The sequence below is a fragment of the Acomys russatus genome, chromosome 32 (genome assembly GCF_903995435.1).
Source record: "Acomys russatus chromosome 32, mAcoRus1.1, whole genome shotgun sequence".
In the NCBI taxonomy this organism is placed as follows: domain Eukaryota; kingdom Metazoa; phylum Chordata; class Mammalia; order Rodentia; family Muridae; genus Acomys; species Acomys russatus.
Genome location: NC_067168.1, coordinates 34265603 through 34293412, shown reverse-complemented (window position 1 = coordinate 34293412; position 27810 = coordinate 34265603). Strand labels below are relative to the sequence as shown.

Here is a 27810-nt window from a genome sequence, read left to right as displayed (position 1 = left end):
GGAGAAGAGGAAGGCAGATCTCTGTGAGTTTAAGGCCAGTCTGGCCTACAAAGCGAGTCCAGGACAGCCAAGGCTACACAGAGAAGCCCTGTCTCAAAAAAACAAACAGAGTGTATCAGTGGTAAGTGTGCCGAGGTGTGCATGTAAAAGTTAGAGGACAACTTGTAAGAATCGATCCTCTTCTTCCCTATGGGTCCTGTGGATTGAACTCAGTTTGTCAGATATGGTGGTAAGTGCCTTATGCACTGAGCTCTGTTGCCAAAACTGGTTTTTTGTTTTGTTTTGTTTTAGACAGTGTTGCACTGTTTAGCCTTGGCTAGCCTGGAATTTGCCATGTAGACCAGGCTGACTTTGAACTAATAATCCTCTTGCTTCTACTTCCTGGGTTTGAGGAGAGCCCATGCTCTCCCAAATGAGATGCACTGTCTTCTGGTTTGGAAAGGTGTTACATTTACCAGTTTTCCTACATGGATAAGCATTACGGAGAATGCTAACTCTCCCTTCATACAGATTTCCTTCCTGATTGGCTCTTGAAGGTAGATACCTGTTCCTAATACCAAGCACAAGTTGGTGAATAAATGAGCCAAGAGGTTCCTCTCTGTAGTCCCAAATGAATCCTGTACTGTCGTTCACCAGCCTCTCTGAACATGGATCCTTATCTGTAAAGTAAAAAAAGTATTGCTTCATAGGATCATTGAAGGGATCAAAGAATATAATCTACTTAGCAGTCTCTGGCTCTGAGTAAGTGCTTAGTAAGTGTTGGCAACTTTTCTTGGTATTGTTCTTTAGCTTTTAGAGCAATATTGAAGCAGTTTGTCAGAAATTTGGTTGTAAGACCCAATTAGGTGGGCAGTTTTCCTTTGGTTTTATTTAACAAGACAATAATCTTATTCTATGTATTTTTCTTGACTCTTTTGGTGTGAAAAGCAGAGAGGTAAAGCATTATTTGACAGATGTATGGATTCAAGAAAGAAACTGAGGTCCAATTGCAAGGAAATGACTTGTATAATTCAGAGCCCTGTCTGAGGAGACACAGAGGACCCTAGAGGGCGGAGAATGAACACAGCGCAGGGGCTAGTTCCAGAGTCACATCTTCGGTTAGTTCACTTACCAGTGTGGGTGAGGGTCCCTTGTCAGTAAGCAGAGACTCCTCCCCTCTCTGCTCCAATATATCGGCTGGCTTGTATTTCTTAAAAAAAATTTTTTTAATGTGAAGTAGAATTTGTGACTTGTCCAAAAAACAAGGAAACTCTGTAACTCTAGGCTTACTGAGATCCCTTGTCCCACCTGTTCCTGTGCCAGCTTTTCCAAAGGCTTATTTACTAATTGTTGCTCCTCAGACTTAGGGTTAGCTTGCTCTGTAGGTTCCAAATCTGAATGGTGCTGCTGCTGCTGCTGCCGCCGCCATAACCATCACCACCACCACTACCACAGGTGTTGCTGCTACTGGCTATTCAGTTTGCTGCTATAAGAATATAATCTGCTGTGAACCTTTCGCTTTCCTCCTTTTTTCCTGTCTTCGGTGTTGTACTTCTTTCTCCTGGTGCTTTTGCCATACAACCAATATTACAAAGAAATACTGTAGACATCGAAGTTAAGAGCTTATTACCTCTCTAAGGAGATGTATTAGCCATAGAAAAGAAGGTAATTGAGAGAGAACCTATCTATGCCTCTGTGCTTACTAGTGTTTGGGTGCAAGGGATGGACACTTCCTAGAACTCATGAGAATGCTCTACAAGACCTGGAGAAGTAACTGGGCATAGGCTGCCCAAGGACAGTGCCTTCGCCTGCTGGAACCAAGGCTGAAGACAAGTTTTGCCTTCTCCTGCCCTTACCCTAAACTTAAGCTCACTTTGCTACACACACTGTCCCAAAGTCTGTGGCTTAAAACAGCCATCTCACATATTGGTGAATATTTTTATTTTTCATAAAATGTTTCAGCTTAGGAATTGGAAAGGCCATCTGTGTCTTCCTGTCTCTGTTACTCTAGAGATTGTAGTTCATGGCTTTTATCTTTCTTTTTACAGGGAACTCTAATGATCCATGACAAAGAGGTCACTCTTGAGTATGTACCAAGTCCAGATTTTTGGTACTGCAAACGAGTAAGTACTAAAAATTCTGTTTTAGAAATAAGCATCCCAGGGGCAATATTCTAGTTACCATCTATCCCACTGTTTCCTTGCATTGCACTCAATAAAATAGTCCTTAAAAGAAAAGAAATTAACATCCTATGTCTCCATATCTCTAGGTATGCTAGCTATGAAAATTTTAAGCTTATACTCTCATTGGAGGTCTTATTGCAGTGAGTCTGAAAATGCAATTTCAGTTTTTATTGTTAACAGTTTAGGATTAATTACAAGGTAGGTGGATGGTGTACATCTTTAATCCTAGCAGCTCTTGGGGGTAGAGACAGGCAAATAGAGTTTGCAGCCAGCCTGGTCTATAAAATGAGTTCTAGGACAGCCAAAGCTACGCAGTGAGATCCTGTTTCAATACCAGTGACAAGGGGGTTGGAGAGATGGCTCAGAGGTTAAGAGCACTGTCTGCTCTTCCAAAGGTCCTGAGTTCAATTCTCAGCAACCACATGGTGGCTCACAACCATCTATAATGAGATCTGGTACCCTCTTCTGGCCTGCAGGAGTTATATGTAGGTAGAACACTGTATATGAAATAAATAAAATTGCCGGGCGTGGTGGCGCATGCCTTTAATCCCAGCACTCGGGAGGCAGAGGCAGGCGGATCGCTGTGAGTTCGAGGCCAGCCTGGTCTACAAAGTGAGTCCAGGATGGCCAAGGCTACACAGAGAAACCCTGTCTCGAAAAACCAAAAAAAAAAAAAAAAAAAAAAAAAAAAAAAAAAAAAAAAAAAAAACCAACCAGTGATAATAACAAAATTAATTACAAGAAATATATAAAGTTTATGATACATGGTTCATCGTGTATATGTGTGTAAAAGTAACCTGGGAAGGTGACTCATTGATTAAGAGCACTTGCTATGAAAGCAAGAAGCCCTGAAGTCATACACCTAGTTCCCATATAAAACCCAGGTGTGGCTATTCTTCTACTTTGCTTTTTGTTGCTGTGATAAATCACCATGACCAAAAATAACTCTGGGAGGAAAGGGTTTATTTTATCTTACAATTATATTCCACTATGAAGGGAACTCAGGGCAGAAATTCAAGGCAGGAACTTAGAGGCTAAAACTAAAGCAGAGGCCATAGAGGAGTGCTGTTTACTGGTTTTCTCCCTATGACTTCTCAACTTGCTATCTTATACAACCCAGAACACCTACCACGGGTTTGCACTGCCTGCAGTGCCCTCCCATATCCATCTCTAATTAAGAAAATGCTCTAGAGATTTGTCTACAAGCAGTCTAATAGAGACATTTTCTCAAGGATTTTTATTTCCAGATGACTCTAGCTTGTGTAAAGTTAACCCCAAAAAGCTAACCAAGATAGCTGCGTGTGCCTGTAACTCCAGCATGCTGTGAGGTGGGAGGAGCCAAGTATGTTCCAGGAACTTTCAAATTAAACAACACAGGTGAAACACTGACGGTTTGAATGAGAGACCCCTCTCTCAAAAAATAAGAGTAATAGAGGAAAACTCCTGACACCTTCCTCTAGTCTCTGCATATACACACGCATGTGCTCACACAATAAATATACAGTAAATATATATAGTTTGGAGAGATAGCTTAATCAGTTGACAAGCTTGCTATATAAGCATGAGGGACTGAGTTTGATCGTTAGCACCCATACCCAAACAAAGAAGCACAGGTATATTGTCACGTACTTGTTAGTAGCACTGGGAAAGAAGAGATAGGCATATTCCCAGGGCTCCCTGGCCAGCTAACATAGCCTACATGTTTGGACTCAGGCCAGTGAGATGACTTGTCCCAAAACACAAAGCTACTGAGAAATGACACCCAAAGTTGAACTGCACAGGCACACACACACACACACAAACCAAAATATATACGCATGCATGTAGAGCACTTACCTAGCATGTGTGATGCCCTGGGTTCAATCTCCAGTATTAAATCCATATATTTTAATAATTTTTGTGTGTGTGTGAATGGTTGTTTTACCTGTACATGTATCTGTGCATGGATTTCATTCTTAATGTTCATGGAGGACAAAACATTGCATTGGATCCCCTGGAGTTGGAGTTACAGAGAGTTTGAGCTACTTTGCATCAGTCCTCTGTAAGAGCACATGCACTCAACTGCTCAACAGTCTCTCCAAGTCCTGGGATGAAAGTCTTTAGTTTTTCAAAACAGGGTTTCTCTGTGTAGCCAGGCTGGTCTTGAACTCATGGAGATCCACCTGCCTCTGCCTCCTGACTACTGGTTTTTAAAGGCATGTGCCACCATGCCAGGCGGGAAGAAAATCTTAATGAGGAATTTTCTAGATCAGGTCAGCAGCCCCCAAATGTCTGTGGGGGACTGTCTTGACTCTTCCTTGAGGTATGAAGACACAGTCCATTGTGGGCTACATCATTCCTTAGGTAGGGAGGTTCTGTTTTGTTTTTGATTTTTGAGACAGGGTTTCTCTGTGTAGCCCCTACCTGCACTGGAGCTAGCCTTGTAGACCAAGCTGACCACAAACTCACTACCTCAAGTGCCAAGATTAAAGGTGTACACCACCACATCCCCATGGCAGGGAGTCTTGAATAAGAAAAGAGAAAACCATCTGATAGGGAACAGGCAAAAGTGCATTTATTATCTTGTTCTTGACTATGGCTATGATGTGTCTAGCTACTTAAGATTCTGTCTTGATGTCCTTGAAATGATGTTGTTGGTGTTGTAAGCAAAATAAACACATTTTTTTTCTCCCCTTCTAATTTCTAATTACCCCAAAATGATCCATCCTCCTGCATGTTCCCTTCTTTAGGTCCTAGCTTACCACTGATCTTTGACTCTGAATTTGTCTATGCTGGACATTTCATGCAATGAAATCAGAAAATTAGAGCATTAATCACTGCCTCATTCTTTTCTATAGCTCAGTGTTATACAGATTTATATAATTTTGCTTATTCATCAATTGATGTGCATTTGTTATTTCTGCCCTCCTCCCCTCCCTCTTTTTTTTTTCTTGTTTTTCGAGACAGGGTTTCTCTGTATGATAGCCCTGGTTATCCTGGAACTCTCTTTGTAGACCAAGCTGGCCTTAAATTCACACAGTTCCACATGCCTGAGTAATTTGTATGCTACCACGCCTGGCTTCCTCTCTGCTGCTTTGACAGTAGAAAGGACTATGTGTATGATCTGTTTTGGAAATAACTGACTGTGATGCTGTTACTAAAATTTTTTATCCTCTCTTCATTTACAAAGCCAGTTCTTTTTGGGTTTTTTTTTTCCCCCCCAAGACCAGGTTTCTCTGTGTCGCCTTGACTGTCCTGAACTCACTTTGTAGACCAGGCTGGCCTCAAACTCACAGTGATCCGCCTGCCTCTGCCTCCTGAGTGCTGGGATTAAAGGCGTGCGCCACCACACCCAGCGCAAAGCCAGTTCTTATTAGTGCCCACTTCATGAGCTGATAGTGTTGCAGGGTTTGTTGGATGGTGGCGTATAAAGTGGCCATTAGCCATTGCTGCGGCTGTTACTCTATCTGGCAACTCTTACCTAACAGTCCTATTGAACGATATTTTTTTCGTGGTTCCTGTTCTGTTTCCTGCCAACCAGCTATCTGCTTTTGAAGCTTGTTGTTCAGAGTTTAGGGCTTGACTCTTCCAAACTCAGTTGAGAAAAAACTATATTCATACTGTAGTTTTTTCCCCCTTGTCTTAAGTTAGTGAAGATTTGCTTTCTTTTAAGGTCTTTTACATTGGTGCTAGAAGTACTACATGTGTATCTTGCTATCACCTTATTCCTTATTATCCATTTCTGGAAAAGGAGTTAGCAATTGAACACTTAAAATCCAGCCAAATGAGAATGAGGAACTGTATAACCAAGACCAAGTTTTGGGTACAGTCTGTAAAAGGCAACTTACAGTAGTACCCTTTAAGCCATTAAGGGCAGTTTTCTTTTAAGGTCCTTGTTCAGGCCAAAGGCATTGTAGGCTTGACTAGATGCTTTGCTAGATGCTACATCTCAAGCAGCACTCATGCATGTGTCTGCCACTGTTAATAAATGGGGCTGTTGAATACTTTGACAGGATCCTGGGATATTCCTTGTTTCTTTTTTTGTTTGTTTGTTTGTTTTGTTTTGTTTTCTGTTTTTTTGTTTGTTTGTTTGTTTTTTAAAGACAGGGCTTCTCTGTGTAGCCTTGGCTGACCTGGACTCACTCTGTAGACCAGGCTGGTCTTGAACTCACAGTGATCCACCTGCCTCTGCCTCCTGAGGCCTGGGATCAAAGGCATGAGCAACCACACTTGTTTCTTTCATTTTTGTCAATTACTACTGTGTTGAATATTCATTAGGGTTTCTAGAAATGGTTTTGGTCATGTTGAAGTCTTTCTTTCTTCCTTGCAGTGTAAGGCCAGCACTGTTGGACATCAGTCTTCTTGTTCATTCTGCAAGGGCCCAAAGGAAGGTGAGTATCTTATACAATGAACAAATCATTTATTTATTTTTATTTTATTTTAAAAAGCAGACATTTCCAGGTCTAGAGAGGTTGGCTCAATGGTGAAGAAAATAAACAGTCCCTTGAGTTTGGATCCCAGCAGTTCACAATTGCCTGTACTTCCATCTCCAGAGGATCCAAAGTCTTCTGTCCTCCCTGAACTCTTAAATATATGTGGATACACTCAGACATATACATATACATAAATAGAAGTAATATATTTTTAATTGACATCCCAGGCTATAATCTTAGTACTTGAGAGACAAAGACAGGACAATCAAGGGTTTGAAGCCAATATGTACTACATAGCAAGAGCTTTGTCCAAGGGAAAAAACCAAAACTAAAGTTATAGAAGAAAAAGAATGTAAGCTTTAAAAGAAGAGGAGAAGGAGGCTGAGAGGAGGGAAGGAGAGAAAGAAAGAATTGATGCCCTAGAAACAAATCTGTGAAGCTTTAAAAATACAGTTTAGGCCTAACAAGATGGCTCAGTGGGGGGAAGTGTGAGTTCAATTCATGGAACCCACATAAAAAAATCAAAAATGGTAACGCATCTGTAACATCAGCACAGCTCCTAGGGTATGATGAGGACAATGACAGGAGACTCGCCCAGAAGCTGACTGACCAGCTAACCTAAGTATGAAGCAGAGACAACAGGAGGGGCTCTGGCTCAACAGAGTAGAAGGAGAGAACAGACTCCTGATAGTTGTCTCTGATTGCAGCATGTGCACTATGGTACTCACACCCAGGTCACATACATACACACTCATTTAAAAATTTGGAGAGGGCCCACACCTTTAATCCCAGCACTCAGGAAGCAGAGGCAGGTGGATCTCTGTGACTTCAAGGCCAGCCTGGTCTACAGAGCGAGTCCAGGACAGCCAGGGACATACTGAGGAAAGCTGTTGCAAAACAAAAACCAAAAGCTAAAACCAAATGTAGGAACCAGGACTTGGGAGGCCGAGTTTGAGGCTGGCTGGGCTACATACGAGATCCTGCACCAACTGCCCTACAAATGGTTTTATTGTTGGTGATAATAATCAGCTCTAGCAGTATTAGCATGAGTTTATTGTATGTGTGTAAGTGATGTTTTTGTTGTTGGTTTTTGTTTGTTTGCTTGTCTTAAGTTAGTGAAGATTTGTTGATGTTTTTCTTTCCATTTTTATTTTGTATGTATGGGTTTTGCCTGCATGTCTGTCTATGGACCATATGCATGTGTGCCCACATAGCCCAAAGCCCAGAACTGCAACTGTAACTGGAGTCACAGGTAGTTTTGAGCTACTACCATGTGGTTGCTGGGAACTGAACCGAAAGTTTTCTGAAAGAACAGCCAGTACTCCTTTCTCCAGGGCCTTTAATTTTGTTTGTTTGGTTTGTTAGTTGGTTTGGTTTTTGGTTTTTTGTTTGTTGGTTGGTTGGTTTTTTGAGACAAGGTTTCTCTGTGTAGGCTGTCCTGAACTCACTTTGTAGACCAGGCTGTCCTCGAACTCACAGCGATCTTCCTGCCTCTGCCTCCTGAGTGCTGGGATTAAAGGCATGTGCCACCACACCTGGCCTGGTTGGTTTGGTTTTTTTAAGATAGGTTATCTCTGTATAGCAGCCCCAGCTGTTTGGTGGTTTGGGTTTTTTTTTGGCGGGGGAGGAGGTATTTGGTTTGGTTTGATTTTGTTGTTGTTGTTTGGGGGTTTTTTGTTTGGTTGGTTTTTGAGACAGTTTCTCTGTATAACAGCTCTGCCTGTCCTGGAACTCCCTCTGTAGTCCAAGTTGGCCTTGAACTCACAGAGATCCACCTGCCTCTGCCTCCCAAGTGCTGAGATTAAAGGCGTGCACTACCACCGCCCGGCCCTTTTTATTACTTTTAAAGATTTTTTAAAATTTTATGTATATGAGTGCTCTATCTGCATGTATACGTGCACACCAGAAGAAGACATCAGACCTAGTATGGATAGATGGCTGTGGGCCACCATGTGGTTACCAGGAATTAAACTCAGAATCTCAGGACCATTGAGCCATCTCACCAGCTCCAACATTTTTCATTTTATCTTATATAAGACTATTTATCTGTTGAGCCATTTGTCCAACCAACTCCAATGAAGTGTTTTGTTTTAAATTTTATCTTTATGTGTCTGTGTGAGTGAAAGCCACCTGTGTATAGGGGCTTTAGAGGCACTGAAAGAGGCTGGATTCCCTGGAGTTGGGGTTACAGACAGATGTTAGCCACCTGTCCTCATCTACATTCTAGGAAGCAAACTCAGGTCCTCTGGAAGAGCTGCAAGCATTTTTTATTGATTAAACAGTGTCTCCAGAAACATGATTGATTTTTTTTTTTTCAGATTTATGTATTTTTAATTTATGTATATCCTTTCCTGCATTTATGTATTTGTATGAACAGAGGCCAGAAAAAGACATAGGGTTCCTGGAGTTATCTGGAGTTACAGATGATTATGAGCTGATGTTGGGAGAACCATGTTCTCTGCCAAAGCAGCAAGTGCTGTTAACCACCGAACCATCTCTCTAGACCCTGTTTAATTTTTTTTTAATGGCCTTTTCTGGAGAGCTGGCTCAGAGGTTAAGAGCACTGGCTGCTCTTTCAGAGGTCCTGAGTTCAATTCCCAGCAACCACATGGTGGCTCATAACCATTTATAATGAGATCTGGTGCCCTCTTGGTGTTCAGGTGTACATGCAGACACAACATTGTATACATAATAAATAAATCTTTTTTTAAAAAATGACCTTTTCTCAAGAATCATCAGATTTTTTTGAATGTATTTCTGAAATGATATTAAAAACCCTGGTTAGGGGGCTCAAAGGTTAAGAGCACTGGCTCCTCTTCCAAAGGTCCTGAGTTCAATTCCCAGCAACCACATGGAGGCTCACAGCCATCTATAATGAATCTGGTGCCCTCTTCTGGCCTGCAGGTGTACATGCAGGCAGAACACTGTATACATAATAAATAAATAAATCTTTAAAAAAAAAAAAAAAAAAAAGCCCTGGTTAGTTTCATAAAGTCTTTTGTATTTTCTATTTAAATTCCCCTACGGACAGAAGTCAAACAGGAACTAGTATCCTATCCTCAACCTCAGAAAACATCCCTACCAGTAGCCTCAGAAAAACAATCCAACCAGCCACGACCAACAGACAAAGAACATGAACTCAGGAAGCGGGAAGAAGGACAAGAATCAAGATTGGGACATCAAAAGAGAGACACAGAAAGATACTTTCCTCACTCTCGAAGGGAAGGGCTTACTTTCCGAAGAGACCGAGAAAAGGAGTCATGGTCTGGTGAGACACGCCAGGATGGAGAGAGCAAAAGTGAGTGATTTGTCAAGTCATGTAACAGATTGGAAGCGTGCTGGCTTATGTTGTGGCTTCTGTGCAGCTGCTAGATACACCAGTGGAACTGTGCACAGCTTAAAAGAAAGGCATTGTCTTCAATTGGCTTTGCTGTTAGAGGAATCTATATCTTCTACACAACAAATTACTATATTAAAAAAATACAGGGGGCTGGAGAGATGGCTCAGAGGTTAAGAGCACTGTCTGCTCTTCCAGAGGTCCTGAGTTCAATTCCCAGCAACCACATGGTGGCTCACAACCATCTATAATGTGATCTGATGCCCTCTTCTGGCCTGCAGGGGTACAAGCAGGCAGAGCAATGTATACATAATAAATAAATAAATATTTAAAAAATACAGTAAGATTTGATTTTGGGTTTTAAGTTTTGGTAATAAAAAGTGGGAAATATTTTTATAAAAACCAGTCTTGGTAGAGCAAAGGGGTATATAGATCAAAAATTGACATTAAGTTTTTGGAACTTCAAATTTTATCTTTTTCCTTAATATCTGTTTGTACTTGCTTTATTTAGCAATCATGCTAAAACGTATCTATCGTTCCACTCCGCCTGAGGTGATAGTTGAAGTGCTGGAGCCCTATGTCCGTCTCACTACTGCCAACGTCCGTATCATCAAGAACAGAACTGGACCCATGGGTCACACCTATGGCTTTATAGACCTTGACTCCCATGCAGTGAGTTATTATTGCTTTAAAATGAGGACTGATGACTAAAGAACACCCAGTAACGTTTGGGGAAGCAGACAATGGGGGTATATGTTTGTAGACCCAGCGCCCTAGAAGCCAAAGCATGTAGATAACAAGGTCAAGGCTGCCCTCGCCTACAAAGTGAATCCATGTTTCCATTCAGTGTTTTGGTGGTTTTGTTTTGTTTTGTTTTTTCAAGACAAGGTTTCTCTGTGTAACCTTGGCTGCCCTGGACTCACTTTGTAGACCAGGTTGGCCTCAAACTCAAAGCTATCCGCCTGTCTCTGCCTCCCAAATCCTGGGATTAAAGGTGTGCACTGCCACGTTCGGCTTTTAGTGTTTTCTAAATTGTTTGTTTTACTTATTTTTTTTTTCTAGTCACAAGTGGTTTCATATTTGATAGTAATAGGACATTTCTTTTTCTGAAGTATATAATAGATTTGTTTGTTTGTTTGTTTGTTTGAGACAGAGTCTCTCTACATAGCTTTAGCTGTCCTGAAACTCACAATATAGACCAGGCTGGCCTGGAACTCACAGAAATCCAGCTGATTCTGCCTCCCGAGCATGGAGATTAAAGGAGTGTGCCACCATGCCTGGCTTTAATAAAGTCTTCTGGTTCAAATTTTTAGTTGTGAAGCTTTTTTTCTATGGAAATACCATAAAGATAGTAATGAAAATTGTTATTTCTCAAATAAGCTAAAAAGTTAACAGGGAGTTGGGCATGGGGGTGCAAGCCTGTAATCCTAGTACTAGGGAGGCAGAGGCAAGTAAATTGCTGTGAGTTCAAGGTCAGCCTATTCTACAAAGCAAATCCAGGACAGCCAAGGCTACAACTGTCTTGAAAAAACAAAATTTAAAAAAAGGTTATGAGGGACTTTGTAAACTGCATCTCATCTGATGATAATTGCAGCCTACAAGAAGGGGATTTCAGTTTCTGACATGTATGCTAGAAACTAATACTTATTCTGATTGTAGACCTTCATAAAGAATGGCTTACTTTAGGATTGGAGAGGTGGCTAATGATTAATAACACTCGCCGCTGTTGTAGAGGAGCCTGCTTCAGGTCTTAGCACCCACATGGCACTATACAGCTGTCCCTCACTCCAGGTCTGTGGGATCTTGATGCCCTCTCTGACCTGACCTCCAGGGGCACTAGGGATGCATATGGTACATATCTGTACTCAAAAATGCTTATACACATAAGAAAAATACATGTTTTGTTTTGTTTTTCGGAGACAGGGTCTCTCTGTGTAGCCCTGCCTGTCCTGGACTCACTTTGTAGACCAGGCTGGCCTGGAACTCACAGCGATCCATCTACCTCTGCCTCTGCCTCCCGAGTGCTGGGATTAAAGGAGTGCACCACCACACCGGGCAAATCTTTTCTTTTTTTTTTTAAAGGCTTATTTTTAGTTTGACATGATGGCACAGCCTGTAATGCCAGCTACATGGGGGAGTGAGGCAGGAAGATGGCAAGTTTCAAGGCCCTCATGGGCTACGGTGAGTTCAAGGCCAGCCTGGCTAACCCAAGGAGACTGACCCCATTAAGTAAAAGTTAATAAGCCAGGCTTGGTGGCACATGTCTTTAATCTCAGCACTGGGGAGGCACAGGCACAAGAATATCTTTGAGTTCAAGGCCAGCCTGTTCTACAAAGAGAGTTCCAGGACAGGCAAGGCTGTTATACAGAGAAACCCTTATTGAAAAACAACAAAACAAAACAAATGTAATTTTAAAAAATAGCAATATAGCTCAGTATTTATATAGCATGCATGACACCTTAGATTCAATATCAATTCTCTCTCTCTCTCTCTCACTCACTGTTTCTCTCTCTCTCTCTCTTTCTCTCTCACACACACATACACACACACACACACACACACACACACACACACACACACACAATTATTTTTACCAGCCTGCTTTTACTGTAAAAATTATTACCAGAGCCAGGCATGGTGGTGCACGCCTTTAATCCCAGCATTCGGGAGGCAGAGGCAGGTGGATCGCTATGAGTTCGGGGCCAGCCTGGTCTACAAAGTGAGTCCAGGATGGTCAAGGCTACACAGAGAAACCCTGTCTCGAAAAACCAAAAAAAAAAAAAAAAATAATAATAATAATAATAAAAAAATTATTACCAGAGGAGGGTGGGAAATGACTCAGTAGTTAGAGCACTCACTATGTAGACCAGGCTGACCTCAAACTCACAGAGATAACCAGCCTCTTCCTCCCAAGTGCTAGAATTAAAGGCATGTACCACTATACTGGGCCACATAAAATTATTTTGAAAAAAAAAATTTACTGGGCTGGAGAGATGAGTTAGGAGCACTGGCTGCTCTTCCAGAGAATCCAGGTTCAATTCCCAGCAACCACATGGCAGCTTAAATGACTCCAGTTCTAGCAGATCTGCCACCCTCACACATATACACATGCAGGCACACCAGTACACATAAAATACATAAATTGGGTATTACCAAAAGCATTATGCCTAGTAATTTTATCTTATAAAGAAAAATCCCTGTTCTTTTTCTAAGGTCATCTGCGGGCGCTCTCTCTCTCTCTCTCTCTCTCTCTCTCTCTCTCTCTCTCTCTCTCTCTCTTTAATTTTTGAGACAGGGTTTTCTCTGTGTCACTTTGGCTGTCCTGGACTTGCTTTGTAGAGACCAGGCTGGCCTCAAACTCAGAAATTCGCCTCCTTCTGCCTCCCTGAGTACTGGAATTACAGATGTGCACCCACTGCAGCCAGCTGCATGTAGCCTTGTCTATCTTAGGGTTCAACTTTGTTTTTGGTTCCTTAGGAAGCTCTTCGAGTAGTGAAGATTTTGCAGAACCTTGATCCACCATTTAGCATTGATGGGAAGATGGTAGCTGTAAACCTGGCCACTGGAAAACGAAGGTAAGTCCTCACTGCAGTTTTAGGGAAGAAACTTTTTCTTTCTGGATAAGAGACAGAGAGTAAGGCATTGTGACTCCTCAGAACAAGGAGTTTCACTTGTACATTTTCTTTTTATGTAGTCTGCTTTATTCTAATTCTTTTTTGTTATTCGAGACAGGGTTTCTCTGTGTAACATCGCCTGTCCCAACTTACTTTGTAGACCATCCCAGCCTGGAACTCATAAAGATCCACCTGCCTCTGCCTCTCAGAGTTCTGGGACTACTGGTGTGCACCACTGTGCCCTTTTATTTTAATTATAAAATTATTTTCATTTTTAAATAGTATTCCCACCTGCATGTGATGTTGCAAACCGTTAATCCAAGCACTCAGGAGGCAGAGGTGGTAGATCTGTATGAGTTTAAGACCTGTCTAATCTCATAACAAGTTCTAGGCCAGCTAAGTCTCCAAAGCAAGACCTTCTCTCTAAACGCACACATACACACACACACACACACTCTTTCACACACTCTTTTTCTCTTCCTGGGTGCTTTAAGTTTTGACTGCCTGCTATCTTTAGGGGCCGGAAATGTTGGTATAGTTTTTTGTTTTTGTGGGTTTTTTGGTTTGGTTTGTTGTTGTTGTTGTTGTTTATTTAGTTATTATGTATGCAATGTTCTGTCTGCGTGTGTGCCTGCCCTCCAGAAAAGGGTACCAGATCTTATTATAGATGGTTGTGAGCCACCATGTGCTTGCTGGGAATTGAATTCAGGACCCCTGGAAGAGCTGATAGTGCTCTTAACCTCTGAGCCATCTCTCCAGTCTTCATTTTAGTGTTTGAGACAGAGTTTCTCTGTGTGGCCTTGGCTGTCCTGACTCACTTTGTAGACCAGGCTGGCCTTGAATTCAGAGATCTACCTGCCTCTATCTTCCAGAGTGCTGGGATTACAGGTATACACTACCACACCGGGTGGTTAGTTTTGAGTTTTTTAGTGCTTTGTTTTTGTTTTTGTCTTTTTTCCTTAGGCAGCATCTCGCACTGTAGCCCGTACTGGTCTGGAACTCACTGTGCTGGCCAGGGTAGCATCAGAGTCCTAGCGGTCCTTCTGCTTCAATTTCCAGAGTGCAAAGATTACAACCATGAGCCAATGTGTTGAAATATGCAGAGAAAGGGGCCTCTCAGTGTATCTTTATACTTTACAATCCTAAATAGAACCAGGTTCAGTAGCACACGCCTGTAATCCCAGGGAAGGCACAGGCAGGTGGATCTCTATAAATTCAAGGCCAACCTAGTCTACAAAGCAGGTCCAGGATAGCCAAGGCTATACAGAGAAACTATATCTTGAAACAACAACAACAAACAGAAGTAGAATCATAAGTAAATGTACAGTCTTCTTATTGTCCTAACCTCAGTCACCCTGTAATGTCTAACTCAGTTACTCTACTTCTTTGCTCATCTTGACCAAATAATGATGACAAGGAGATAACACATCATAGAGATGAGTTTGCAGGCATGGGGTAGCTTTTGCTTTAGCATCTCTACTTTAGGCACTTACTGTGCTCCAATAAATTACTTTGTGTGAATGAATCCCACTGCTTTTCCACTTAAGTATTGCCCAACCTGCTTACTGTCTGGGTTAGTTCCTTTTTCTGCATAAAGAGGAACACAGATTTTTCAGTCAATCTGTAGGATTAGCCATTTCTCAGGTAGCTTTTGGTATCAAGCTTTTGACTTGTCATGTTTTATATTACAGAAATGATTCTGGGGACCATTCTGACCACACGCATTACTACCAGGTAGGCTTTAACATACAGAGAAAATGACCTTTTAAAGTCTTCAAGTGGCTAAAAGAGTGACTGGATTTCCTGCAGTTGATGACTGCTAAGGTTGATGGCTGTTGTACAGATCCATAATTCTAATCTGGCTTTCTCTGATAGGGTAAAAAATATTTCCGAGATAGGAGAGGAGGCAACAGAAATTCAGATTGGTCCTCAGATACAAACAGACAAGGGCAACAGTGTGAGTAACTTTTGTTTTTCTTGGGGTTTTTGGTTGGTTTGTTTTGTTTCTTTGACTTGCTAGTCATTACTTAAAATCTGTGTGGTCACAAAGGTAGCGAAGAGTCTGTTAACTGGGGGGCATGCATCCAATGAGAGTATACCTTGTATCGGTTCTGTACCTATTTGAATTGGCCGTTGTAATTATTGCTTTGTTCTTAGTAAGCCCTCACTAACAACTTTATTGGGCAGGAACTAATGTTGGCTCTGATTTTGTCCCATGTAGCATCATCTGACTGCTACATATATGACTCTGCTACTGGCTACTATTATGACCCCTTGGCAGGAACTTACTATGACCCCAACACCCAGGTTAGTTTGGTTTTTTTTTTTTTTTTCCTTTGTTTGTTTTGTTTTATTGCTTTATTTGCTCTGTCAGTGATCTCTTTGAGAAAAGTACCCATAATGTGTTACTTTGAGTATTTTATTCTTTGGATTCTCTGGATACTCATGCTTGAAAAGTGGAAAAGTTTATGGATTCTGAACTTTTGCCTATATGGAAAAATCAATGCCTGTTGGCATTACAGGTAAGAACAGTGCTACTCTGGGAACAGTGTGCAATTGGTGGTATAAATGTTTACTAGCCCCTGAAATGGGTTCTTAGCTTGGAAGAGCCATTCTGTTGCCTTGAAGGGAACTGTGTTCCTTAAAGCAGAGATTGTGGGAAACAAGCATTCTGTGGACTTACTTCTTTCATACTGTATCACAGCAGGAAGTGTATGTGCCCCAGGACCCAGCGTCACCTGAGGAAGAAGAGACCAAGGAAAAGAAATCTCCCAGTCAAGGAAAGTCGAATAGCAAGAGAGAAGTGTGTAAAAGAGACAGCAAGGAGAAAAAAGATAGGGGAGTGGCAAAGGTGAGACCGCCTGTGAGTCTGCTACCTTTCATCACATAATTACATGAGAAATGAAATGTCGGCATTGTAAACAGAGAAAGAAGATCTAGATTTAAGAATAAAGTCACTTTAAAGATTCTCTAAAATGAGCTAGAGAGATTTTCTTAGCAATTAAGAACATTTGTTCTTAGCACACGGGAGACAGAGGCAGGTGGATTGCTGTGAGTTCAAGGCCAGTCTGGTCTATAAAGCGAGTCCAGGACAGCCAAGGCTACACAGAGAAATCCTGTCTCAACAAACAAACAAACAAAAACTGTACCAGCTGGAGTGATGGCTCAGAGTACTAGATGGAGCTGGATGAGGTGTAATCCCAGCACTTGGGGAGACAGAGACTTGAGTCCAGCCTGGTCTCCAAAGAGAATTCCAGGACAGCCAAGGCTACATAGAGAAACCCTGTGGAGGGGGGAAATACTAGATGGACCTGTGTTGATTCCTAGTATACAGAAGTCACCTTATAACCTTCTGTTGCTCTACTTCTAGGGATCCAGTACCCTCTTCTGGCCTCTGAGGGTACCAGGCATGCACATGGTATATGCATGAGCTCACACGTGTACATACTTGAATACAAATGTAGGCAAAAAACTTAAACACATAGCCGGGCGTGGTGGCACACGCCTTTAATCCCAGCACTCGGGAGGCAGAGACAGGCGGATCGCTGTGAGTTCGAGGCCAGCCTGGTCTACAAGGCAAGTCCAGGACAGCCAAGGCTACACAGAGAAACCCTGTCTCAAAACAAAAAAAAAAAAAAAAAAAAAAAAACAAAAAAAAAAAACAAAAAAAAAAACTTAAACACATAAAATTCGTTTGTTTGTTTTTCGAGATAGTTTTTCTTGTAGACCAGGCTGTCCTTGAACTCACAGAGATCCACCTTCCTCTGCCTCCCAAGTGCTGGGATAAAAGCATGGACTGCCATGCCTGGCAAACACATAAAATTCTAAACAAATCTTTAATTCTAAAAGCAAATCTTTTAAAAAAGTTTGGTTTGGTTTGGTTCGTTTTTTTTGAAACAGGGTTTTTCTGTGGAGCCTTGGCTGTCCTGGACTCACTTTGTAGACCAGACTGGCCTCAAACTCACAGAGATCCTCCTGCCTCTGCCTCTTGGAGTACTGGGATCACAAGCATGCACCACTGTGCTCTGCTATAAAGAAAATTAGGCCAAGGGTAGCAGTACAATTTCTTTTATCCCAGCACTCAGAGGCAGAGGCGGGTGAGTCACTGAGTAGTATGTCAGCCTAGTCTACACAGTTAGTCTCACAACAGCCAGAACATTGTAAAGACCTGGTCTCAAAAAAAACAAACCCTTTATTTTAGATTTTATTTATTTATTATTATGTATACAGTGGCCTACTTGCATGTACACCTGCATGCCAGAAGAGGGCACCAGATCTCATCACAGATGGATGTGAGCCACCATGTGGTTGCTGAGAATTGAACTCAGGACCTCTGGTAGAGCAGACAGTGCTCTTACCTGCTGAGCCATCTCTCCAGCCCCCAAACCCTTTAACTTTTTGGTGTAGTAGTTCCCTTTCCTTTTCTCCCGTATGGTAGCTCTCTTCCTTTTACAAATGAGGCAAAATATAACTCTGGTTAGGCGTGGTAGAACACCCCCTGTGACCCCAACACTCGGAAAGCTGGGACAGGGGAATTGCCAAAAGTTCCAGGCCAACCACAGCTTTATTTTAAAAATTAAAAAAAAAAACAAAAAGCCAGGCGTGGTGGCGCACGCCTTTAATCCCAGCACTCGGGAGGCAGAGGCAGGCGGATCGCTGTGAGTTCGAGGCCAGCCTGGTCTACAAAGCGAGTCCATGATGGCCAAGGCTACACAGAGAAATCCTGTCTCGAAAAACAAAAAAAAAAAAACAAAAAAAAAACAAAAACAAAAAACAAGGACTGGCCAGATTTCTTAGTAGGTAAAAGTGCTAGCATAGCCTGATAACCTGAATTTGATCCCGAGGACCCACATGGTGGGATGAGAGAAACAATTTTAGCAAGTTGTCCTCTGACTTTCATATTTATTAGAATCCTCTACGTATTCCAAAGGTGTGTGACACCATTCCTAGCCCCACTGTGGTTTGGTTTGGCTTTATTATTGGAGAGGCTTACAGCCACAGATGTGCATTCCATGGCATGCATGTATGTAGTAGTCTGAGGACAGTTTTATAAAGTGCTCTCCTTCCAGCTTTATATGGGCTCTGGGATTAGACTTGTGTCCCTATCTGAGCTATCTTGTCAGCCCATACCTTTCATTTTTATACCTGGTCCTTTTAGTGTGTGGTTCTGTATGAACACTGCTCTTGGTCTAATTGTAACAGAGATAGCTTTCTTTTTTTTAGTTTGTATGGATGTCAGAAGACCCATCAGGTGGGTCTCAGGAATTGAACTCAGGTCACCAGTCTTGACAGCATGTGCTTTTACTCACTGATCCATCTTGCCAGTCCCCCATTTTGTTTTGTTTTGGTTTTGTTCACATTCTGTTTTGACATAAGTAATTTTTTTAAAGATTTATTTATTATGTATACAGTGTTCTGCCTGCATGTACACCTGCATGCCAGAAGAGGGTACCAGATCTCATTATAGATGGTTGTGAGCCACCATGTGGTTGCTGGTAATTGAACTCAGGTGCTCCTTAACCTCTGACATAAGTAATTTTTATATTTATACTATTTTTGTCAAAATTCACATTAAAACCATACTTTTGGGACTGAAGAGATGGCTTAGAAGTTAAGAGCACTGGCTGCTCTTTCAGAGAACACCTGTTCAATTCCCAGCCTGATAGCTCACACCTGACTGTAACTCTAGTTCTGAGGAATGTGACAACCTCATACAATCTTAAATGCAGCCAAAGCACTGCAGTGCACATAAAACAAAAATAAATAAATAAATCTTAAAAACAAGCCAACATGTCATCATTTTCTTTCTTTCTTTCTTTCTTTCTTTCTTTTTTTTTAAGATTTATTTATTTGGCTGGGTGTGGTGGTGCACACCTTTAATTCCAGCAGTTGGGAGCAGAAACAGGTGGATCTCTGTGGGTTTAAGGCCAGCCTGGTCTACAGAGTTAATCCAGGACAGTCAAGGTTACACAGAAAAACCCGTCTTGAAAAACAAAAATCAAACAGAAAAAAGTATTTGTTTATTATGCTTACAGTGCTTCACCTGCATGTACACCTGCAGGCCAGAAGAAGGACCAGATCTCATTATAGATGGTTGTGAGCCACCATGTGGTTGCTGGGAATTGAACTCAGAACCTCTAGAAGAGCAGACAGTGCTCTTAACCTCTGAGCCATCTCTCCAGCCCATGCCTTTATTTTCTTAAGTCGCTCACTATTGGGCTTCTCTATTTACTATAATGTTTCACTTCCTAAAATTACTTCCTTAAGATAAAATTTCAGAATCAAAAATTATATATATTTTCACATCTTATTTAAAGTCTAATTATTTTATGATTAGAATTAAGAATTATGGGCTGGAGAGATGGCTCAGTGGTTAAGAGCACCGTTTGCTCTTCCAGAGGTCCTGAGTTCAATTCCCAGCAACCCCATGGTGGCTCACAACCATCTATAATGAGATCTGGTGCCTCTTCTGGTGTGCAGGTGTACATGCAGGCAGAACATTGTATATGTAATAAATAAATACATCTTTAAAAAAAAGAATTAAGAATTATATTGATTTCACCTCATATCAGCAAACCTCCCACCCCAAAACAGTCTCTCTGTGTAGTCCTCGTTATCCTGAAACTTGCTCCGTAGACCAGTCTAGCTTCAATCTCAGAGATCTGCCTGCCTCTAAGTGCTAGGATTAAAGGTGTGAGCCACCACACTTCATCCATCTCATATCAGTTATGTATAAAGGAAAATGAAGGAATTTGTTTAAGTTCAATTTGTAACTTTTTTCCTATTTCCTGCCATTTGTTTGTAAAAATAAAGAAAAGGTAAAAAGAGACTTGTTTTTGTCACTTCTGTGCATCGAATAACTTAAACTTTAAAATCATGCTGCCTTTATGTTTAGGTTCTGTCTCTGCCTCTAACATGTTCTTAATCCTTTTAAGAATAGTAGTGCCCACTAGAATCTAGTTGTAAGTAAAGACTGAAGAAAATAATGCTATATATTAATGCCTCATCTGGTGCCTAAAATGTTGTAAACACAATTATACTAAACATTTTCTTGGGTGCAGATTTGTAGGTGCTGGGAATTTTATTCAGGCCCTTGTACGTGCTAGCTAAGTGGTCTTCTGAGGTACTCCAGGCCCAAATGTTAAACTTTTAAAGGTTCTTTTAAAATTACTACAATGTAGCAGATGTTTGAAGATTTGGAAAACAAGGCTAATTTTTACATTAACCAGTTTTTATTAATGATTGTCATATAAAAATTATCTTTGTTGTTGATTAGTTCCAAGAAAGTACCAGTGAGGGGAAGCCTCCCCCAGAAGATGTATTTAAGAAGCCTCTGCCTCCTACTGTGAAAAAGGAAGAGAGTCCGCCTCCAGTAAGGATAATTCCTGTGTCTGGCTGGTCTGGGAGGGAAAGGAACCCCAAAGGCTCCTGCCTCTCTCTGGTTTTGCTCCCTTGACTCTGTGTATCCCAAGCAAGGATTCTTCTTACTTACCAGTAAATAGTAGGCAAAGCTTGCTACCTGCTAATAGGGCTGTTATTTACTAATTAGAGACTGTTGTCTGACCTGGTTTCTTTTTCTTTACCTTCTGGGGTTCTCATCACACCAACTGTGGTCTCCTCTTTATTTATTTATTTATTTGTTTATTTATTTATTTATTTATTTATTTATTTTTTAATTGTTTTGTGTGTGTGTGTATGTGTGCAGACATGCACAGAGTTAAAGGAAAACTTTATGGAATTGGTTCTCTCCCACCTTTTTTATGTGGATTTCAGGACTAATTTAAGTCAGGCTTACACAGCAAACACTTTGACCTGCTGAGCTACCTCACTGTTCCTGCTGGTTCTGTTTAAGTTCTGGTCTACATCTTGTCCATTCTTTTCGAAACCATGTTTTCCTGGCCCATACAAAGTCAGACTAAGCTATGTCCTTCCCATTTGGGAGATGAACAGCTTGGATAGTGGACATGTTCCAAACATAGGAAAAAGATAGCCTTATCAAAATATTCCCCAAATATATGATAAATTCTTTGCTAAGCCGTGGCCTTTTCCTTCTAGCCTAAGGTGGTAAACCCATTAATTGGTCTCCTGGGTGAATATGGAGGAGACAGTGACTATGAGGAAGAAGAGGAAGAGGAACAGGCCCCTCCTGTACAGCTTCGCACACCACAGCCTCAGCCACGAGAGGAGCTGACTAAGAAAGAGAATGAAGAAGACAAACTCACTGACTGGAATAAACTGGCTTGTCTACTCTGCAGAAGGCAGTTTCCCAACAAAGAAGTTCTTCTCAAACACCAGCAACTGTCAGACCTACACAAGGTATTTCAGGAAGAGACCCTGACCTCGTAGATTCTTGGCTCTTTCCATTGCTGGAAATGAAGACACTTACACCTTCTTTGGTTGAAATCATCCCAAGTTCTGTGTGTGTGTGTGTGTGTGTGTGTGTGTGTGTGTGTGTGTGTGTACGTACACACACATATATGATTATGTGTGGGGCCACAATGTGCCAGGGCACATAATGTCAAAATCAAAGGGCTATGTAGTCAAGTCAGCTCTCTTCTTCCAACTTTATATGAGTTGTGTGGATCAGATCACCCAGGCTTATATACAAGTGAGCCATCTTGTTGGTTCACTCTTCTGTTTTTTTGGGGGGTTTTTTTTGGTTTTTGTTGTTGTTTAGTTATTTGGTTTTTTGAGACATGGTTTCTCTGTGTAGGGTTAGCTGTCCTGGACTCACTTTGTAGACCAGGCTGGCCTTGAACTCATAGAGATCTGCCTGCCTCTGCCTCCCAAGTGCTGGGATTACAGGCATGCACCACCACCGCCCGGCTTTCTTCTTCTCTTATATAGTAATCCCGACTGCAGTTTCCCCTCTCACCTCTCTGTCCAGTTTACACACACCCCGATCCATCCCTCTTCACCTCCCCTCAGAAAAGAACAGGCCTTCCAAGGGACATCAACCAAATACAGCATAGCAAGCTACAGTAAGACCAGGCACATACTCTCACATCAATGCTGGATGAAACAACCCAGTAGGAGGAAAAGGGTCCCAAAAGCAGGTAAAAGTGTCAAAGACAACCCCAGCTCTCACCACTCTTCTGTTTTTTAACTCATGGATTCCTATGAATTAAGAGGTTTTTGCCTGGGGTTGGAGAAGTAGCACAGCAGGTAAGAGTACTTACTGCTCTTCCAGAGGACCTGAGTTCAGTTCCCAGTACTTACATAGTGACATCACAAGACTATAAGGCTAGTCCCAGTGCCCTCTTCTGGCTTCCACCCTTTTATGGACTCCGTGGAGACTGGATGCACTTGATGCACATACATACATGCAGGCAAAGCATTCGTATGTTTAATTAACTAACTAAAAACCAAACCTTTGCTTGCTCCCTTCTTAAAATTTCAGTATTCAAATGCAGTGCAAGCAACAAGGCTATTGTGCCACGTACAAAAGATGTGCAGGAAGAGAAGAACTTATAGACAGAAAGATAAATTGCCCTTCACCAACAGTTGAGACTCAGATAAGCTTCTAATCTTCTTTAACATTTCTTGGCTTCACCTGGTTCCATCTAGCTCTGATAATGTATTGCTTTTGGCATTTGGTTTCTGGTTTTTTTGAGACAGGGTTTCTCTGTGTAACCCTATCTTGAAAAACCGAAAAGGGGGAAAGAAAGAAAGAAAAAGAAAGAAAACAAACATTATTTTGCTGGATAGGGTGGTGCACACCTTAATCCCAGCAGATCTCTGTGAGTTTCAGGCCAGCCAGGGCTACACAGAGAAACCAAAAGAAAAAAGAAGGATAAGAAGAAGAAGAAGAAGATGATGGTGACGATGATGATGATGATGATAGTTTGGGGGATAGGAGGACCTGAAGGAGACAGGAGCTTCACCAAAACAGCAGATCCAACAAACCTGTGCTCAGGGGGCCCTACAGAGACTGATGTTCAACCAAGGACCGTGCATGAAGAGGACCTAGACCTCCTGTTCAGATGTAGTCAGTAATGTGAGGACTAGGGGCTGCCTCTGACATGGACCCTGTTGCCTATTCATTGATCACTTCCGCCGGCGGGGTGGCCATGCCAGCCCACAGAGGAAGAGGATGCAAGCAGTTCTAATGAGACTGGATAGGCTGGGGTCAGATGGTAGGGAAGGAGGGCTCCCTTTCTGAGGGTCAGGTGAAGTGGGAGAAGAGGAAAGGAGGGTAGGACTAGGAAGAGATAAGGGAGGGGGCTGTAATTGGGAGGTAAAGTGAATAAATTAAAGTAAACTTAATATAAAAATATATATGTAGTTTTCTTATTGGTGAACCTAAGGCAGAACCAGTTAGGGATTGCTAGTCATTTAAGAGAGTCAAAATAGAAGAATTACAGTCATAAAGCTCCTATTGGGAAAGACCTAGAAGCATTTTAGGACTGTTGTTGTTTTCCTAGATCTATACTCATAAACTGTCTTCTTTTCTCAGCAAAACCTGGAAATTCACCGGAAGATAAAACAGTCAGAGCAAGAGCTAGCCTATCTGGAGAGGAGAGAACGTGAGGTAAACCTTGGTGACAGTAACTCACTTTGCTCCAAACCTTTTTGCCCCGCAGTATATACTTTGTACATTGAGTCCTCCTTGCAAAAAGACAGAGAAGAAACGGGTCCCAAAATAAGATATATAGTGGGGAGGGACTGCAAAAAGAGCGAGGGGAAACTGCAGTCAGGATATAATATATGAAAGAAAGATTAAAAATAAAACGGTAATATAAAATGAAAAAATAACATGATATACATTGGTCAAAACTCCATTCTACTGCCAGACATTGGTGGTACATTCCTTTAATCCCAGCACTCAGTGAGGCAGAGGCTCACTGCTTTGAAAAGCCAAAAAAAAAAAAGTGGCTATGTTTCATTGCTCCAGCATGGGCTGGAGAGATGGCTCAGTGGCTAAGAGCACTGTCTGCTCTTCCAGAGATCCTGAGTTCAATTCCCAGTAACCACATGGTGGCTCACAACCATCTATAATGTGATCTGATGCCCTCTCTTCTGGTATACATGCAGATAGAGTACTCATATGTAAAATAAATAAATCAATTTATAAAAATAAATAAATAAATAAATTATACCTTAGAAAAATTGCTGGTGTCCCGTTTCCAACCCCCGTCCCTTTCCCAGTCGAATCAGGGTTTCGCTGTGTAGCCCTAGCTGTCCTTGACTCTTTGTAGACCAGGTTGGCCTCAAACTCACAGCAATCCAGCTGCCTCTGCCTCCCAAGTGCTGGGATTAAAGGCATGTGATGCCACCTCCCTGCCCCTATTCACTTTTAAAATCACTTTATAAAGTAAAAGATTGTTAGATATGACTACTGAAATAACATCTTTCACTATTTTAAAGGCTAAGTTGGAGGAAGTAGCTTGGGTAAGAGAGCTCTCTGCTATCACAAAAGACCTAAGTTTAGTTCCCAGCACCTATAACTCCAACCTCAGGGAGATCTAAAACCTCTAGTCTCCACAGGCATTTATACTCACATACATATACTCCCACACAGATGCACATACATACCTATAATTAAAAATAAAATGAATTAGCCGTAGGCAGAGATAGGTGGATCTCTTGAGTTCCAGGCCAGCCTGGTCTACAAAGTGAATCCAGGACAGCCATGGCTACACAGAGAAACCTTGTCTCAAAAAACCAAAAAAATAAAATAAAATAGGCCAGGCATGGTGGCACATGGCTTTAATCCCAGCACTCGGGAGGCAGAGGCAGGCAGATCTTTGTAAGTTGGAGGCCAGCCTGTTCTACAGAGTGAGTCCAGGATAGCCAGGGCTACACAGAGAAACCCTGTCTCAAAAAACAAACAAACAAATAAATAAATAAAATGAATTACTGGGGGTGACTCATACCTTTAATTTGAGCAGTATGGAGGCAAAGGCAGGTGGATTTCTCTAAGTTCAAGGCTGCCCTGGTCTATCTACATAGAGTACCACACTAGCCAGGATCACAGTGAGACAGTGTCTCAATTTTTTTTTTTTTTTTTTTTTTTTTCCGTTTTTGGTTTTTCAAGACAACGTTTCTCTGTGTGGCCTTGGCTGTCCTGGATTCACTTTGTAGACCAGGCTCTGTACCTCAATCTGGTCTTGAACTTACAGACTCACAGAGATCAACTTGCCTCTGCCTCCAAGTGTTGGAATTAAAGGCACAGTTGGGCTCTTTTTTTTCCCCCCCCAAGGCAGGGTCTTACTGTATAGCCCTGACTGTACTGAAAGTCACTATGTAGACCAGGCTGGCCTTCAATCCACAGAGAGCCGTCTGCCTCTCCAGTGCTGGGATTAAAATTTTTTAAAAATTAAAAATAAAAAAGATCAAGCTTTCAATGGTGGCTTTCACCTCTAGTTCCAGTGCTTTGAAGCTGAGAAATTCTGAGATCATAGTCAACCCAAGTACAAGGCAAGACCCTGTCTCAGACAAAACAAAACAACAATCCAGTCCATGATGGGTAGCAGTTGCGAGGCTGAAGTGAGAGGTTCGAATGATCTCAGCTGTGCACATAGCAAGACCCCCAAATCCTAACCCCACCCCTAAAGTAGCATCAGGAGTAGGGAAGAACTTTCACTTTCCTGCTCTCTTAAGTGGAAATCTCAAGTCTGCTCTTCTGTTCCCCACAGGGAAGGTTTAAAGAAAGAGGAAATGATCGAAGGGAAAAACTCCAATCTTTTGATTCTCCAGAAAGGAAACGGATTAAATACTCCAGGGAAACTGACAGGTACGACAGATATTCTTCATTCAGCCACAGCCTGGAGACCTAATAATAGAACTATCTACTGCAAATTCTTTCCTATTTTTCTCTCTCAAGAGAGATGTGAAGTTACTAGAAGTCAGTTTTGTCTGAACCTCCAGTAAGATCCACCATGTCTAATTAACCTCTTGTCTTGTTTTGTTTTGTTTTGTTTTTCTTCTGTTTTGTTTTGTTTTGTTTTGTTTTTCAAGACAAGGTTTTTCTGTGTCCTAGAGCCCTGGCTGGCTGTTCTCAACTCACTTTGTAAACCAGGCTGGCCTCAAACTCACAGATCGATAGGCCCGTCTCTGCCTCCTGAGTGCTGGGATTAAAGGGTTATGACACCATGCCTGGGAACCTCTTGTCTTTACACTGGAAATGTATATGTCCTCATAGAAGGTTGGCTGGCTGAAGTACTTCTGCTACTAAAAGCCAGGGCTAACGTGGCTATCATCAAAACTCTATCAGTGGGCTGGAGAGATGGCTCAGCGGTTAAGAGCATTGTCTGCTCTTCCAGAGGTCATGAGTTCAATTCCCAGCAACCATATGGTGGCTCACAACCATCTATAATGTGATCTGATGCATACTGTTTACATAATAAATAAATCTTTTTTAAAAAACTATCAGTATACTGTACCTTCTTATAAGTCTGATAATGTCACATTATTGGACTATTTCTCTATAGAATCTCCATTCTCCAATTGCATACTAAGTGATTGATTGGCTGCTGTTAGAGATATATGACCTCTTAACTTCCTCTACTTATTTCCAGTCACGCAGTTCCCAATTCATAACCCTAGAATTACATCGATTCTGGTAATAATCCATGACGTGCTGCACTGTTCTCAGGCCAAGGAACATTCAAGCAGAAAGACGTACATTGTTCTTGGCTCTGTGCACACAGAGTAGAGGAGGCTCAGTGACGATGTGGCTACACGAAAGCCAGTGAGGAGGGAACGGGGGACTCAGGGTTGGAAGGAGCTATGTACAACAGGATTCTGTTTGTTTGTTTGCTTCTGGGTTTTCAAGATAAGAGTGTCTGTGTAGTCCTGGCTGTCCTGGAACTCTTTATAGACCATGCTGACCTCAAACTCACAGAGATCAGCCTACCTCTGCCATCCAAGTGCTGGATTACAGGCATGCACCACTGCACCTGGCTGCCTTCAGCATTTTTAAAGGTAGCAGGAAATCATTTAAAATGAGGTATTAATCTATTTTAGGGATTATTAAACATACAGAAGATAAGCTTGAACAGAATCTGTTGGTGCTTGTGTTATGGTTCTAGCAAGAGATGACTATCAAAGGCAGGCATTAGAGTCTACCAGGCTTTGTGATTGGTAGGTTTCAAGAGTCACTGGTAATTCTTGGCTTTCTGTTGGGTGTTTATAACAAGAAATGATATTTGAGGCCTTGAAAGGAAAAGAAAAAACTTACAAAGTTTCTGAGCGGAAGAAAAGTAGATCAGGATAGCTTCAAACCAGAAGAAACAGACCCTGCCTCTTCCTCCTTCTCAGGAAAACTCTAGCTATTTGCTAGG

The 27810-nt window shown here is 41.7% G+C and overlaps 1 protein-coding gene across 7 annotated transcripts in view; it reads left to right on the top strand.

Annotated features, from left to right (window-relative positions):
- Positions 1-27810, top strand: part of Rbm6 (RNA binding motif protein 6) — a 105416-nt gene that overhangs the window by 71805 nt on the left and 5801 nt on the right. For 6 of the 7 annotated variants that reach the window (XM_051140473.1, XM_051140477.1, XM_051140472.1 and 3 more), the window contains 13 exons: positions 2028-2102; positions 6472-6532; positions 9606-9872; positions 10423-10583; positions 13389-13486; positions 15217-15259; positions 15401-15482; positions 15747-15832; positions 16230-16376; positions 20802-20897; positions 21581-21841; positions 23982-24056; positions 26164-26261. In XM_051140473.1, coding sequence (XP_050996430.1) covers positions 2028-2102; positions 6472-6532; positions 9606-9872; positions 10423-10583; positions 13389-13486; positions 15217-15259; positions 15401-15482; positions 15747-15832; positions 16230-16376; positions 20802-20897; positions 21581-21841; positions 23982-24056; positions 26164-26261 — 1550 coding nt within the window. Of the gene's footprint in view, positions 1-958; positions 1098-2027; positions 2103-6471; positions 6533-9605; positions 9873-10422; positions 10584-13388; positions 13487-15216; positions 15260-15400; positions 15483-15746; positions 15833-16229; positions 16377-20801; positions 20898-21580; positions 21842-23981; positions 24057-26163; positions 26262-27810 lie in introns of those variants that run through there. The other variant, XM_051140479.1, reaches the window with a different exon arrangement.